Below are 13,773 nucleotides of genomic sequence, written 5' to 3'. Positions count from 1 at the left end.
ACGATCAGTATGAGAGCGATCGTGGCTACTGGTAGTAGGCAGCCTACGGTCATCTCCGGGCTTGAAAACACTACCCGGAGTTGTCCATTGTTCGGTGCAGATGACCCCTAATGCACAGACTTCTATCACCTAACGAGCCCACGCGCTATGCACCTGCGCTGCGAATATCAGACGAGCCATAGGGAGCGGCTAACGTGAAAATTACATTGGATCCCTCGTAAAGGAAAAGATGAGTGTTCTGCTCGGGTGATCAACAGCGTTGTGATCGGGCAATGTTTGTGCTTTGCCAGCTTGATCAATGTCCGGTGATCGGCATAGAGCACGATTTCGCCGGCGCACGTGTCACCTCGGAACTGTGCCGCCTACTACTTTCGAGAAGACCTTTCCCTTTCGAGACGCCCGAGGTCCTGGGAAAGCACGGCTAAGCCCCCGTATCTCGGAGATTCTCCAGATCACCACTTAAGTATTTTGCCTTCATCGAGATCTTCACATCTATCCATCCCATCACTCTTCAGTCTCCTTGCTACTTTTGCGCGTGCTGTGCATAATAACCCAGCAAACCACGGAAGTGAGCTCGGTTAGCTCTGGTATCCTCTAGGCGTCGCCGAACCATATTCTCAGTGGCAGACTGAGCGTTCAAACAAGCATCGAGCAAAGATGTCTTTCCTCACAGCACCAGCATCGCTTCGTATAGCTCTAAGAGCATCAACAGGCACATCTTCACACCTAGTACGAGCATCAACAAGTATACCACGGCACCTGAAGTCACGCAATAATGCCTCTCGCCACTTCTCCTCATCCCGCCCAGCACAATCCGACACCCTAATGGATCTTTCCAACTTCACCGAATCCCAACTAACAGTCCGTGACGCCATCCTCAAGGTCACCGCAAACTTCGACAACAACTACTGGCAAGAACACGACCGTACTGAGACTGATCCGCACGAACTACACGCCGCCCTAGCCAAAGACGGCTGGCTAGGCATAGCCCTTCCCGAAGCATACGGTGGAGCAGGTCTCGGCATCTCGGAGGCCACCATGATGATGCAGACTATCTCCCAGTCTGGTGCTGGCATGGCAGGCGCACAGTCAATCCACGCAAATGTCTACGCCACTCAACCGCTCGCCAAATTCGGCAACAAGGAGCAACTCGACAACACAATTCCGGGGATCATCTCAGGCAAATACAGAACCTGCTTCGGCGTCACAGAACCAAACACCGGTCTCGACACCCTCAAACTCAAGACCTTCGCCAAGAAATCCTCCGATGGAACAAAATACTCGATCAGCGGTCAAAAGATCTGGATTACTTGCGCCCAAGTCGCGACGAAGATGATCCTGCTTGCACGCACGACGCCCCTCGAAGAAGTCAAGAAAGCAAGTGATGGGCTGAGTATGTTCTGCATTGACCTGCCTGAAGATGCCAAGCGGACACCGGGATCTGGCCTCGAACTCAAGAAGATCCGGAAGATGGGTGGGCGAGCCGTGGACGCGAACGAGGTGTTCTTTGATAATTATGAGATACCCGCTGATACGCTGGTTGGTAAAGAGGGACAGGGCTTCAAGATCATCCTGCATGGGATGAATGCGGAGCGGTGTCTGCTTGCCGGCGAGGCATTGGGACTAGGCTATGCCGCGCTGGAGAAAGCGTCTGCGTACGCGAAGGAGCGCGTTGTCTTTGGCAGGGCAATTGGACAGAACCAGGCGATTGCGCATCCGTTGGCGGACGCGTATATGAATCTTGAGGCGGCGAAACTGGCGACGTATCATTCTGCGATGCTGTATGATCTTGCCGGGACGGAGGAGGGGAGCTGGGTGAGTCCGAATACTGTGGGTGCTATGGCGAATAGTGCGAAGTATTTGGCTGCTGAGGCGGCGTTTAAGAGTTGTGAGAGGGCTGTTATGAGTCATGGCGGGATGGGGTATGCGGCGGAGTATGATGTTGAGAGGTGGTTGAGGGAGTGTTTTGTGCCGAGGTTGGCGCCGGTTAGTAGGGAGATGATCTTGAATTATGTTTCTGAGAGGGTGTTGGGGTTGCCGAGGAGTTATTGAATGGTGATTGGGGGGTTCGAGGTTGTGATGAGGTTGTTTGAGGAATGAGAGACAAGTGAGACGAAGTGCCCTTTGTCCAAGATCAGTTCTGTCTCACATGCATTGCAGTCTGTGGATGGGCTGCTCTTGGTGCTTCGCGTGCTCGACGAGGAGCCAGCGAGGTTTCCCCTGCCGGAGCTAGGCGAGCTAGTGAAGAGTAGCACTCTTCTCGACTGTTGTGAGAAATGTCACGTGCTGCTGAAGGGAGAAGGAAGGCATCTTGATACCGACACAAGAAGACCTTGAAGTCTATTGGGAATATATAGGCTATCCAGCAGCACCTGCAGTCAGAATTAATACTGAACAGATGGCGAATTAGGCTCGTTCTACTCAACAGGACTTTTCCTGCATCTGGATGACATTCCTTTATGAATGTTGCGACCTTCATTCACGAAGGATTGCTGTGGTCGGCAGTTTCGACGCACCAATTCTGTGATTGCCAAGCAAATTTTCATGCCACTGGGATTCCTCAAGCGATGACTTTTCATCTTTCGAGATCTTCTGTGGCTGCCTGAAGGTCGGACTACTCCAAGCGTTTCTTCAGTCAGGAGCATACCGTTGCTTATAAGCTACATCCCTCGGAACCGCCGTCTGATTCTGAGACTGGTCTGCAGATTTTGGGCGTCCTAGAAGAGCAAAACGAAAGATACCCGCTTCCAGCAGAGAGCATAAGGAGCTCGCAACCAAGACCCGTTGGGACTATGTTTCCCCACGATGTATTGAGAACTGATGCAGGCATTCGAATGCACTCTAGCCATCATCTTATACTCGATCCCACCGCCGCTAAGTCGATTCGCCTGAACCCTGGATTCTAGGGCTCCAGCGGACGCCGGTGCACAATCGAGACGTGCTTGGATTACCCCCAAATCGACCTGACTAGAGGTAAAATTGTGAGCCTCTCCAACACCTACTGTGGCAACGCTGAGGAGAACGAGATCCTGAAAAGGCCTGGTGCCGCCCGCATACCGCACTGGTCTCGAGAGCCTGGAGGTACGCTGGCGGGCAGCACAAAGTTCAGAATAGATTTGTCAGCGAGTTAAACACGGCACCGGTCCTGAAGATCCACGAGCACGCTACTGAGCAACATGGAGGTTAGAACAGCTATGTTGACGAGTTACCAGTGGCATTCATAATGATGTTTCGAGGAACATCTATGGGCAAGCGAGCTCTAGATCAGAAATGATGGCCCACTGCGAGAAGGAATGATCCCTGAGTTCCCCTAGTACGACAGTGGCTTGCGAAGGCACTGTATGACTGGAAGGGTTGGGCTTTCGGGGACACGCCGATGAGTAATATGGGGGCATAGCACTGTTGCTGGTTTCCGTGACTTGGGTGCAGCCCAGAGCGGACAGCGAAAGCTAATCTTGGACACTCGGGGGCACCCTAGTACACATATCGAGACCTACCTGTTGCAATGATTCGAGCTGGTAATTCGAACTGTTCTGAGAACTCGATTTCCGGACTCGAAGGTACGCCAGTGCGAAAATCGAGACCCAGCCTCCCATCAAAAAAAGTCGACCTGTTCACAGATACCTAGGAGTCGGTTTCTAGCACTCGGGGTGACCCCAGTGCTGAGACGAGATCCAGCCTTCTGTCGCGGATATCGACCGTGTCACAAATACCTAGGTCGTCGGTTAGTACTCGGAGGCACGCCGATACAGCGATCGAGACCTGAGCTACCGTCTGTCTGAGCACTGCTTTTCGAGGTTCGAGAGCTTCTCAGTACAGAGGTTGTGCACTCATTGCCATCGATACCCACCAGCTGTTCCAAGCACTCGACTTCCAAATTCAGGAGTACCCCGTTACGGAAAACGAGACTCAATTTGGTAGCATCGGTTTGGCTGTGTCGATCAATCGCATGAGCACTGATTTCCAAGCTTGGGGGACACCTCGGTGCAGAAAATGAGACCTGGGCTGGCCGCATTCATTCAGGTGTATCGATAAAGGCGCCTGAGCACTGGTTTTCGAGGCTCGAGGGTACCCCAGTTGAGTAAGCAGACTCGACTTGGCACAAGGAGTCGCATGCTTGAGCACTCGATCTCGAAAGTCCGGGGCACCTCAGTGCAGAAAGCGGTCACACATCGAGCTGTCTGTTCATAAGTACTTGGTTTCCAGTACTCAGGGGCATCTCTGTACGAAACCAAACCTACTAGTACTGAAATCAAGACTTGTTCTGAGCACTCGATCTCCAGATCCAGGGGGACCCCAGTACAGATAACGAGAGCTGATTCGGTGTGATTGTTCTGAGGGCTTGATTTCAGGTTCGGGGACTCAGTACAGAAACCGAAAGCTGATGTTGATGTTCTGAGCAGTGGTTTTCTAGATTCCTGGAGGGCCCCAGTGCAGAAACCCAGAGCTGATTCTGATCCCTTGAGCGCTTGTTTTCGAGGGCCGATCTCGAAATCCTGAGGGCTTGGTACCCGGTCTCGGGGAGTGCCCCAGTACAGGAATCGTAACCTGAGCTGGGCTTGCTAAACGCTGCTTTTCGAGGGAAATCCAGGTTGGAACTAAGTACTGGTTTTCGAGGCTGGGAGTACCCCAATACAGAATCCGAGACCTGAGCTGGGGTCGGTAAACTCTGCTTTTCGAAGCAAATCGAGATCTGATCTAAGCACTGGTTTTCGAGGCCAGGGGGTACGCCAATACAGAGATCGAGACCTGAGCTGGGATTGGCTAAGCACTGCTTTTCGAGGCTCAGGGGTGCGCCAGTAGGGCAAATCGAGATCTGATCTAAGCACTGCTTTTCGAGGTTCGGGGGGCACCCCAGTACAGAAATCGAGACCCATGGCACAACGATTCGAGTGGCGGCTAAGCACCGGTTTCAGTACTGGGGGGCACCCTAGTACAGTTGCCTGAGCAGTGGTTTTCGAGGTTAGGGAGTACGCCAGTACAGAAATCGAGACAATTTGGCATGATGACTCGGATTATCTGAGCACTGGTTATTCAGACTCGGGGGCACCCCAGTACAGAAACCGGGAGTCTTCAGCACGATGAGTTGAGTGGTGACCTAGCACTGGGTTTCGAGACTCAAGGGCACCCCAGCACAGAAATGGAGAGCTGCCGGCGTGCATGGTCCAAGCACTGGTTTTCGAGGTTCAGGGGCACCCCAGCACAGAAATGGAGAGCTGCCGGCGTGCATGGTCCAAGCACTGGCTTTCGAGGTTCAGGGCACTCCAGTACAGAAATGGAGCCCCGACGATTTAGCAGTATGAGTCGACTTGTCCAAGCACTAGTTTTCGATGTCCGGGAGGGCGCCAGTACAAAATTCGAGACCAATAACATAGCACAGTAAGTCGAGCTGTCTAAAGACTGGGTTTGGATATCCGGGGGCACGCCAGTACGGAAACCGAGTACAGAAATCGAGACGATTTAGGATGATGATTCGAGTTGTCTGGACACTGGTTCTTAAGACTCGGGCGGCCCCCAGTGCAGGAATCGAGTACCGAAATTTGGGACAATAACTCGAGTTGTCAGGGCTCTAGTTTCGAGACTCGGGAGTACGCCAGTACAGGACTCGAGACCGGATCCAATACCTCGAGTGGTCTGAGCACTGGTTTTCGATACCCGGGGGCACGCCAGTACGCAAATCGAGTCCCAGATTGCTGAATACCTCGAGTTTGTCTGAGCACTGGTTTTCAGTGTTGGGGAGCACCCCAGTATAGGATCCAAGACCTACCTAGTTGTCGATGCTGCCCCTATGCTGTCCTCATCATCGGCGGTACCGCAGGCCGAGTGCCGGGCCGGCACGGCTTAAGGTATATAGGATGAATGCCGCAATATTGCCTGCACAATTGACACACACAGTCTAGATAGCAAGTACATAGCAATTCAAAGAAATAACATCTCTTGACTCTCTATCAGATGCCGTATGGCACTAGTTCGACTCCGTGTTAGCGTGCTTGGTTTGTTGTGACCCACTTAGCGTGTTTTCGAATTTCAAGTGAATCTGACGCGTTTCGTCCATCGTTCTTTCCAATCTTCACTTCAAACACAGTTGCACCTGCCTTTTCGAGTTTGAAAACAATTTACTTCACTTCAAAATGCCTTCAGCACGAGCTCACGTGACATTTATTGTCACAACAGTTTAGAGAACTGTTTCTTTTTGCTTTTTGAAATTTTTCCTCTTCGCCATCACAATGGCAGCAACCAAAGCTCGCGTTGCGAGCCACGACTGGGTTCTGGCCGAGCGCCAGTGTGCTCACGATATCAGCCTCCAGGAGTACGCCGAGCTCGGTTTTCCTGCGATTCACCACCTGCAATGGCTCGATGAGCACATTTCTGAGCTGTTCAATGCGTCTGAATTGTGAGTTTCGACCCAGTCTACGCGTTTTTGAGCCATTCTAACATACCACAGCAAAGCTCTACAGGCTTTCAAGACTCCTGGCAAGCTGCGCGGCGCGAAAACACCCAGGTTCAAGGCTACCACCGCTCGAAAAGAACCAGCAGTTGTGATTGAGCCAGTCCAAGCAGCTCCAGATAGCCCAGACACACCAGAAGAAGAGGACAAAGATGTCACACCTACGCCCACACCACAAGCGGCAGTCCAGCTATATACAGACTCGGACATCGGCTCCCCATCCACACACGCTACACCAGAACAGCCACTGCGAAAGGGCAGCTTCTCGTTTGCACCACTACCAGCACGAGATCCTCTCAAACAAAGCTTGGGAGCACGAACAACAGACATCAAACCCACTACAGACATCCCACCCAGCTCCGCAGTCCAGCCTGCCCGACAGCAGAGCCTAGGACTCGACAGCGACGATGAAGACTCGGAAGATGCACAATCAGTTGATCTACGAGCACCAGAACTCATTGCCCACGAAGAGCGAATGAAAGAATACGAATCATCATCACCCCAAAGAGCTACAGAGCCAGAGATGCTAGAGCCACAAGAGCCTGAGCAAGAAGAGCCAGAATCAGAGCATGAGCATAATCAATCAGAGCCAGAGATAGAAGAAGCTGAGCCTGATATGCCGGAGCCAGAAGAGCCCAGAGAGCCAGAAGAGCCAAAAGAGCTAGAGAACATCATTCCAGACACAAATGACGCGTCAAGCGAGCATGATATTCCAGATAAAGAGGATACACAAAGCACATCACAGGACACTGTGAAAGAAACAGCACCTACAGCTCCACGACCATCACAGGTCAGACCACCTACCTCACGACGATTGGCAGCCCCAAAGACATTTGGCAGACCAGTCCGAGCTACGAACGCGGCAAAGCCACAGCCCGTACCCATCAAGATCAAGCCTCTATCACAACCCAAACCAGTCAATCCTGCCCCAGTAGCAGCACACAATACTACAAAGCCACCATCCCCAGTAGAGAAACCAAAAGTCCTCTCACTTGCAGAGAAAAAGAAGAAACTTGACGAAGAAGCTGCAGCAAAAGATGCACGCGTCAAACAACAACAAAAAGAAAGAAGAGACAACAAAATAGAAGAGCTCAGACGAGCCAAGGAAGAAGAAGAGGCTGAAAAGGATCGTCGAGCACGACGCAACAGTGCCGAGAAACGAAAGGCACACATTGAAGAGCTGAACGCACGTAAGAAACGGGAGACAAGTCTCGAAACGCGTCAAGAGCGCGAAGAAGCTGTCACCGCTGCAAAGGGCAAAGCATTCAGAGAGATGCAACAGAAGAGACAGATCAGACCAGCAACAAAGCCAGTTGCTAAACCTGCTGTCAAGTCAGCCATGAAGCCACTATCAACACGGCCACAAAACCCACCACCACGACCACCAGCTAGACTGGACCACCATGAGCCATCTCGGCCAGCTTCAAGACTTGGTGTACACGACGAGGACATGTCTGATATGCCAGAGAAGGAGAATGATCTCCCTGCGTATCCAAGCAATCTCTCCAAACCACCAGTGAGAGCTTCCATCAAGAAGCCATCCATCTTCACACGAACATCCCAGAACATCCAACAGCAATTCCCTCAACCACCAACCAGGGTTGCTCCACAGATGCAGCAATACGCAACACAACGAATCCCCTTCGCCACAGAGATGGCTCAACCACAACGAAACCAGGAGAACATGCGACCATTCACACAGACCGGTCCAAGCATCAACACTCCCTTCGCCCCCATGCGAAACATGCACACCATTCAAGCAATCAACGACACATCACCAACAGACATCACCCTCCCTGAGATCCACACAGACTCCTCCGACGACTCCGACCGAAACGTGAGCCTGCCATCATGGGCCACACCAGGCCACGTATTCAACACACTCTCCCAACAGGAAACAATCAACCCCGACGCGATCTTCCCGCGAATTCCAACCATCTCTATGGACGATGTTTTTGCAGAGAACCCCGACAGACTGCGACGGCTGAGAATGCGAACCAGCAGCGCAAATTGGGTTAGGACTGGCGACGCACTTACGCAAGTGGAAGTATTGGAAGACCGTATTGGTAGGGCCGAAATTAGGAACGCCGGTGGCTGGGTGTTTGGGTACGGTGGCAGGAATGGCCAGCATGGCAATTGAGTTATGAGTTTATGATTTTGATGAATGGGTTGGGTTTTGTTTTGGGCTTGGTTTTGGTGTTTGGGGTGCTCCTCAGGAGCAGAAATGGGTGCTTCTGGGTGTTTTGCGTGCGTGGCTTTTTGTTTTGATAGATGATACCCCAGCTTCTGCTAGTGGCAGAAAAGTTCTTGTTTCAATGAATGAATGAGATTGTATATTCATGTCTTGTGTTTCTATGCTGGCGTGCTTCTCAACCTAGTCTACTGCTGCCCATCACTACCCACAGCAACTATCCCACTAGACTGTCAAATGCGGATTATCGATCCGACGCGACCCATGCTCTAATATACGATCCGCCGAAACTGGCCTCTGTGCCCAACTACGCGGAGACGCAGACGCAGCCGACGGATCCAGGGACTCAACAGGTCGGGACGTAGTCTGGCTTACCACCTCGCCCTTCCCTTCCTTTCCCCCTTCTTTCTTATGGTGCTCAACCAAACAAATCTGCGGTCCCGCATCCGCAGCGTTGTTGGTCGACGGTCGCTGAAACACCCTGGACACCCGTTTCCCCCGTTTATGTGCCGCCGACGTGGCGCGGTTGAAGAGGGGTCGTAGGGCCGGCGCACTCGCGGCGATGATCGCGAATTGGAGTTCGAGCTCGGCGTAGATCCAGCAGTCGTAGAGGATCCAGGTGAAGTCGTAGTTTACGTTGAGGAGTTTGTAGGTGTAGATTGCGCGGAGGGTTGCGAAGATTACTACTAGGAAGCCGACGGAGAAGAGGGCGTAGCTGTGTTGTGTTGGTCAGTCATTCGTTGGGGTTTGGGGGTAGGGGTGGATGCGGTGCGGTCTTACAGTGGGATTTTCTGCTTGGGGGGTTTCTGGATCGTCATGACGAGGACGAGTGGGACGAGGGTGGCGTAGAGGTCTGTTAGGGCGCTTAGAGCGGAGGATACGGGGAGGCTGATGTTTTCTGCTAGGCAACTTGCGGGGTTGAGTTGTTGGGCTGGTTGTTGTTTCCAGCCTGGTTTGTAGAGATCCCAGTATGCGTTGAGTGGGTGGCATAGTAAGCAGAGCCACACTGTGAAGATGCATAGGTAGACGAGGTTGGCGGCTAGGCCGATCCATGTGGCTCTCTTGAGGCCTTTGGTGAAACTGATGCTGAGACGTCTGTAGAAGAGGAGGACGCTGATCTTGATGGAGGTGGTGGAGAGGATGTAGAGGAGCTCGCCCCACCATATGTATTGACGATGCGGGACGAATAGGGCGGGCGGAATGTCCCAGACGTGGCGGCCGCTGTAGTAGTACTTGTTGCCGATGATGACGAGGGTTGATAGGGCTACGCCAAGGATATAAGCGATGATGGCGAAGGCATCGTCGAAGCCGAATGCTCGTGTGATTCTTAGCCTTGTGTAAATGCGTATGGCGATGATGATGCTGGTAATGATGATGAGCAGGATTGAGAGAACGATGAGGCCACTGCCTCGGGTTTCAGGATCCACGTAATTCGGTGCAGGCCATGAAGCGATGATTGCGGGAGGTGCTGTGCTCCCGGTCAGTATATGTGCCATCAACAGGGTGAAAGAGTGCTTGCGGGCCAGAGTATATGGCATCTCTTGTTGTGTGCTGGGTCGGAAGAGATGGCAGAGTGTGGCCTACACTCGAGACATGCGGAAATTGATGACGACCGTGCTTTCATACATCAGCTACGGCGTTTGAAGCTTCGAGCTGCGCGGCGGAGGCTGTTCAGGTCGTGAGTCGAGGTTTAGATAGTCGTGCTTGCAGGCTGTGGTTGGCTGCCGAATAGATGCTTGTAGCACAAGAATTCCCGTCGTACGACCACCGACCCGACAAACGGCCAAACTTGACAGGGTATGATCCCGAGACGCAGCGAAGCGTTGGTGCTGACAGAATAGCAACCAGCTGTCCGAAGCGCAGGTCGCTGGTTAGAATCACACGACCATGTCGGTGGACACTCTGGGCATGCGCTCACGAAGTTGGATGTAAGAGTTAGCAACGTTGGAAAGCTGATCTGCTTTCGATTAGGTCTGAGACCTTCGAGGCGGTCGAGCAGGGAAGGCCACACAAGCATTGTAGTTCACGCAGTCGTAAGAGTTCCAAGGTCGTGGTCTAGAGACGAAGTGTTCCGCAGATTGTATGTGGAGGTTTCCGCTTTGCTGTAGGAACTGAACTTACTTTCTGCAGGAACGATGCGTATTACGTGACTCTGCAAACTGTAAATGACGCCACGATGCGCAAGTCAGTCCATAGCACACGGCAGCGAAATTGGTCTGGCCAGACCTTTGCTTCTATTTTCCGTGCCTAATGTATTCAGCCCTGATGAAAGCTGATCAATCTTGTAAGATTAAGCACGCGTTGTACCTAAGAGTCGATCAGTGAAGCTTATGTTGTTGCAGACGGGGCAGTTGAAGCGATCTGTACTTGAGCGTCGTGGACTAGGATCAAGCTACAGCACAGAAGTCCACGATCGTAGCTGTGGAGCCCTTGGGCGTCGACGGGATCTGCCATGGTGAAGCAGGCGGAAACATTCTGCTCTGTTAGCTTCGATGCTTCCCGCTCATCCTAGGCTCGAGAATCGGCTGCTGAAATGTAAAGAAGATAGCAGTGGCGATTGGCGATTTGTCAGTGGCTGGTCACCAGAGCAGAAGACGTTGTATGTAGTACACAAAGGCTTGGTGATGTTTGCATTTGGATCCGGAAGGGAGTTTGACGAACGAAACCATGGACGAAGTGCTGCACGATACAATACGACAAACGTGGGCTCCGGTAGTATGGTTCCCTGCCGCGAGTGTACACGAGCAAGGAGGACGCTATCCCTGGTGAACAATAGTGACTTGCACATTCTGATCCGCTGTCCAGACGCTCTAAGACCATACGAGCTCGAAGGTTGACCTTCCCAAAAGGCTCGGAGTCGACAAACTGTGGTACGCACCATAAACAAGGTCGATAGCGCGGGATGCCATGATATACCTAACTTACTGTAGCACAGTGGACGAACTGGCACAACGCGCTGTGCATGGGCAAAACTTGGTGAGTTCCTGACAGCAAACAGACTCTCTGGTGGACCCTGACTCACGCCGTGTCTGAGTTGGACGGGTCGACCGCAGCTGTGGACGGATGATTTTGTTAAACTTCGACAGGATAAAGTTCATGATTGGCAGCAGGTGTATAATTTGATATCCAGTAGAAAACATGCAGAAGTGGTGAATTCTTCTGCTCGGCCCTTGAACTGGCTTCTGATTACTCGATCGAGCAGCGGTTCTGTCCAAATTTGGTATATATGGGAGTAATAGACTTGGGAACTGGCGGTGAATGGCTATTCAAAGTGAAGCGATATTATCTTTGTGCGTTGTAAGAAAATTATACTCGACTTGGTTCATCGGGCAGCAACGCACAAGTGGAAGGAGCTTCATGTAAGGCTGCCAGGCGATTAAGGCTGGATTATGTCATCCTCAGGCTAACGAGTCGCTCCGGCGGAAGGTGCGATTGCGATCTTGATCATTATTTAATATTGGTTGATGAACAATGATACGAATGAGTAGTCGCTAACGAGGGCCTTTATTAAAGCGATACGCTGTAAAGGAGCGCATCTCAGTCGTGAGGTCTTGTTCAACCGTGTGATCAGAGAAGTTAGCGACGATGGCAGCCGCTGGCTCGTTGATCTCACTCCTGGATCCTGCCAATTTTCCCCAGACACTGGTATCACAGGACGGCACTGCTCATGTAGAGCTTCGATATGATGCTCTTGACGTCGCCTTTGCATCGCGCTTTATCCGCTCACCAACCGCAGGCGCAAATGTACTATTTCTAGGAACAACGAGGAACAATTTCGACAACAGACCGGTTTCGCACCTTGCCTATCAAGCTTACCCGAAGCTGGCGTTGAACACTCTGCTCAAGATCGCGACTGAAGTGAGGTCAAAGCACAATCTAGAGAAAGTTATTATTGTGCATCGGCTAGGTGAAGTGCCAATAGAAGAAGAGAGCATAATAGTCGGCATCAGCGCAGGCCACCGTGGTGAGAGCTGGAAAGGTGCAGAGCAGATGCTGGAACGGGTCAAAGAACGAGCTGAAATCTGGAAGCAAGAGTGGTTTGCTGATAGTCAAGCAGAGAATGGACAGCCTACAGCAGTATGGAAAGCTAACAAAGACACTGATCAGAATGGTCGCCCAGTCCTATCTCAATGAGCCGCCCATGGTATAGTCTATGCGATAAGATCATGGCTATATTCATTCATTTCCAGCTTCTTGCTTGCAGCCAACCTGCTGAAGGTCGGTCGAGATCGAGCCTGACGGGCAGCAGCCGCATGACGAACACGAGAACGAGCTCTTGATCTTATGGAAGAAACGGAACATGTGGCCTAGGTCAAAGCCACGACAGCACATATATGAAGCAAAGCCCGAGGTCCCTCGCTAAGGAAACTTCGAACGCCGAACAGTGCGGTCCGGCTTGGTATGCAAGGTGAGCGTGTGGCTTGCACCAGGCTCACGGCTATTATGTCTGGCTTCTTCAAATGCAGCCAAGATCTGTATGAGTTGACGAAATGTCCGCAAGTGGTTGCCAAGTCTTGAGACTCTGTCCACGACGCAACAATTACAGCGCTTACGCTGTTCCCCCATTCCTGAGCGATACAATTGGGGTCGGTGACCAGACAGCTTGGATCAACGGTTACAGAGGTGTGTGAACAGTGGTATATACCAAGGATGCCATAGACCATGTGGCTTCTCTTACCGCAGCTTTGCGTACCGGTTGTTCGTTCAGATGGCCCTAGTTAACGCGACCGCATTAGTTGGTGATCCTACATTTCGTCTTTGGCGGATTGTGGAGCAAGGTGCAAATGTCCTGTCTTTTCCTATTGCAGTCACGTTGCTACTACGTACTCTGAGATGTTGTAGAAATGGAAAGCAACAAGGTGAGAACATTTGATCTCCCCGAATAGAGCTAGTAGGGCTGAATCTGCATGACGGTAGGATTCGCTTGATGCTCCGGCGTGCAGTGAACTGGTTAACCGAGTCACCTGACAACAACATATACAGGCTTATGCTGACCGGTCACTCTAAACTTAGGTCTCTGTCTGCAAGGGCCTCGCAGCGCAGCCGTTGAATCTAGAGTAAGCGAAAGCTCGCCTGCTGGCTGTGCAACAAGGAGGTCAGCATGGATTAGTGCGGTCGACGGCCATTGCTGGCA

The 13,773-nt window shown here is 51.9% G+C and overlaps 4 protein-coding genes across 4 annotated transcripts; 3 read left to right on the top strand and 1 right to left on the bottom strand.

The window, feature by feature from the left end:
- Nucleotides 1-657: 657 nt before the first annotated feature.
- PMZ80_007591 (uncharacterized protein) lies at nucleotides 658-2,052 on the top strand (the record flags this gene model as incomplete). The annotated part of the gene is made up of 1 exon (XM_064875998.1): nucleotides 658-2,052. The coding sequence occupies one exon, from the start codon at nucleotides 658-660 to the stop codon at nucleotides 2,050-2,052; it is 1,395 nt and encodes a 464-aa protein (XP_064728262.1).
- A 4,175-nt stretch (nucleotides 2,053-6,227) lies between these two features.
- On the top strand, nucleotides 6,228-8,588 carry PMZ80_007590 (uncharacterized protein; the record flags this gene model as incomplete). Its single annotated transcript, XM_064875997.1, has 2 exons — nucleotides 6,228-6,394; nucleotides 6,446-8,588. 2 exons carry the CDS (start codon nucleotides 6,228-6,230, stop codon nucleotides 8,586-8,588), a joined length of 2,310 nt encoding a protein of 769 aa, XP_064728261.1.
- A 276-nt stretch (nucleotides 8,589-8,864) lies between these two features.
- Nucleotides 8,865-10,177, bottom strand: PMZ80_007589 (uncharacterized protein; the record flags this gene model as incomplete). Its single annotated transcript, XM_064875996.1, has 2 exons — nucleotides 8,865-9,354; nucleotides 9,420-10,177. 2 exons carry the CDS (start codon nucleotides 10,175-10,177, stop codon nucleotides 8,865-8,867), a joined length of 1,248 nt encoding a protein of 415 aa, XP_064728260.1.
- A 2,047-nt stretch (nucleotides 10,178-12,224) lies between these two features.
- Nucleotides 12,225-12,773, top strand: PMZ80_007588 (uncharacterized protein; the record flags this gene model as incomplete). The annotated part of the gene is made up of 1 exon (XM_064875995.1): nucleotides 12,225-12,773. The coding sequence occupies one exon, from the start codon at nucleotides 12,225-12,227 to the stop codon at nucleotides 12,771-12,773; it is 549 nt and encodes a 182-aa protein (XP_064728259.1).
- Between the last annotated feature and the right edge of the window lie 1,000 nt (nucleotides 12,774-13,773).

Source organism: Knufia obscura (genome assembly GCF_036327395.1).
Source record: "Knufia obscura strain CCFEE 5817 isolate CBS 148926 chromosome Unknown scaffold_9, whole genome shotgun sequence".
Taxonomy (NCBI): Eukaryota; Fungi; Ascomycota; class Eurotiomycetes; order Chaetothyriales; family Trichomeriaceae; genus Knufia; species Knufia obscura.
This window is presented reverse-complemented; position numbering and strand designations above follow the sequence as displayed.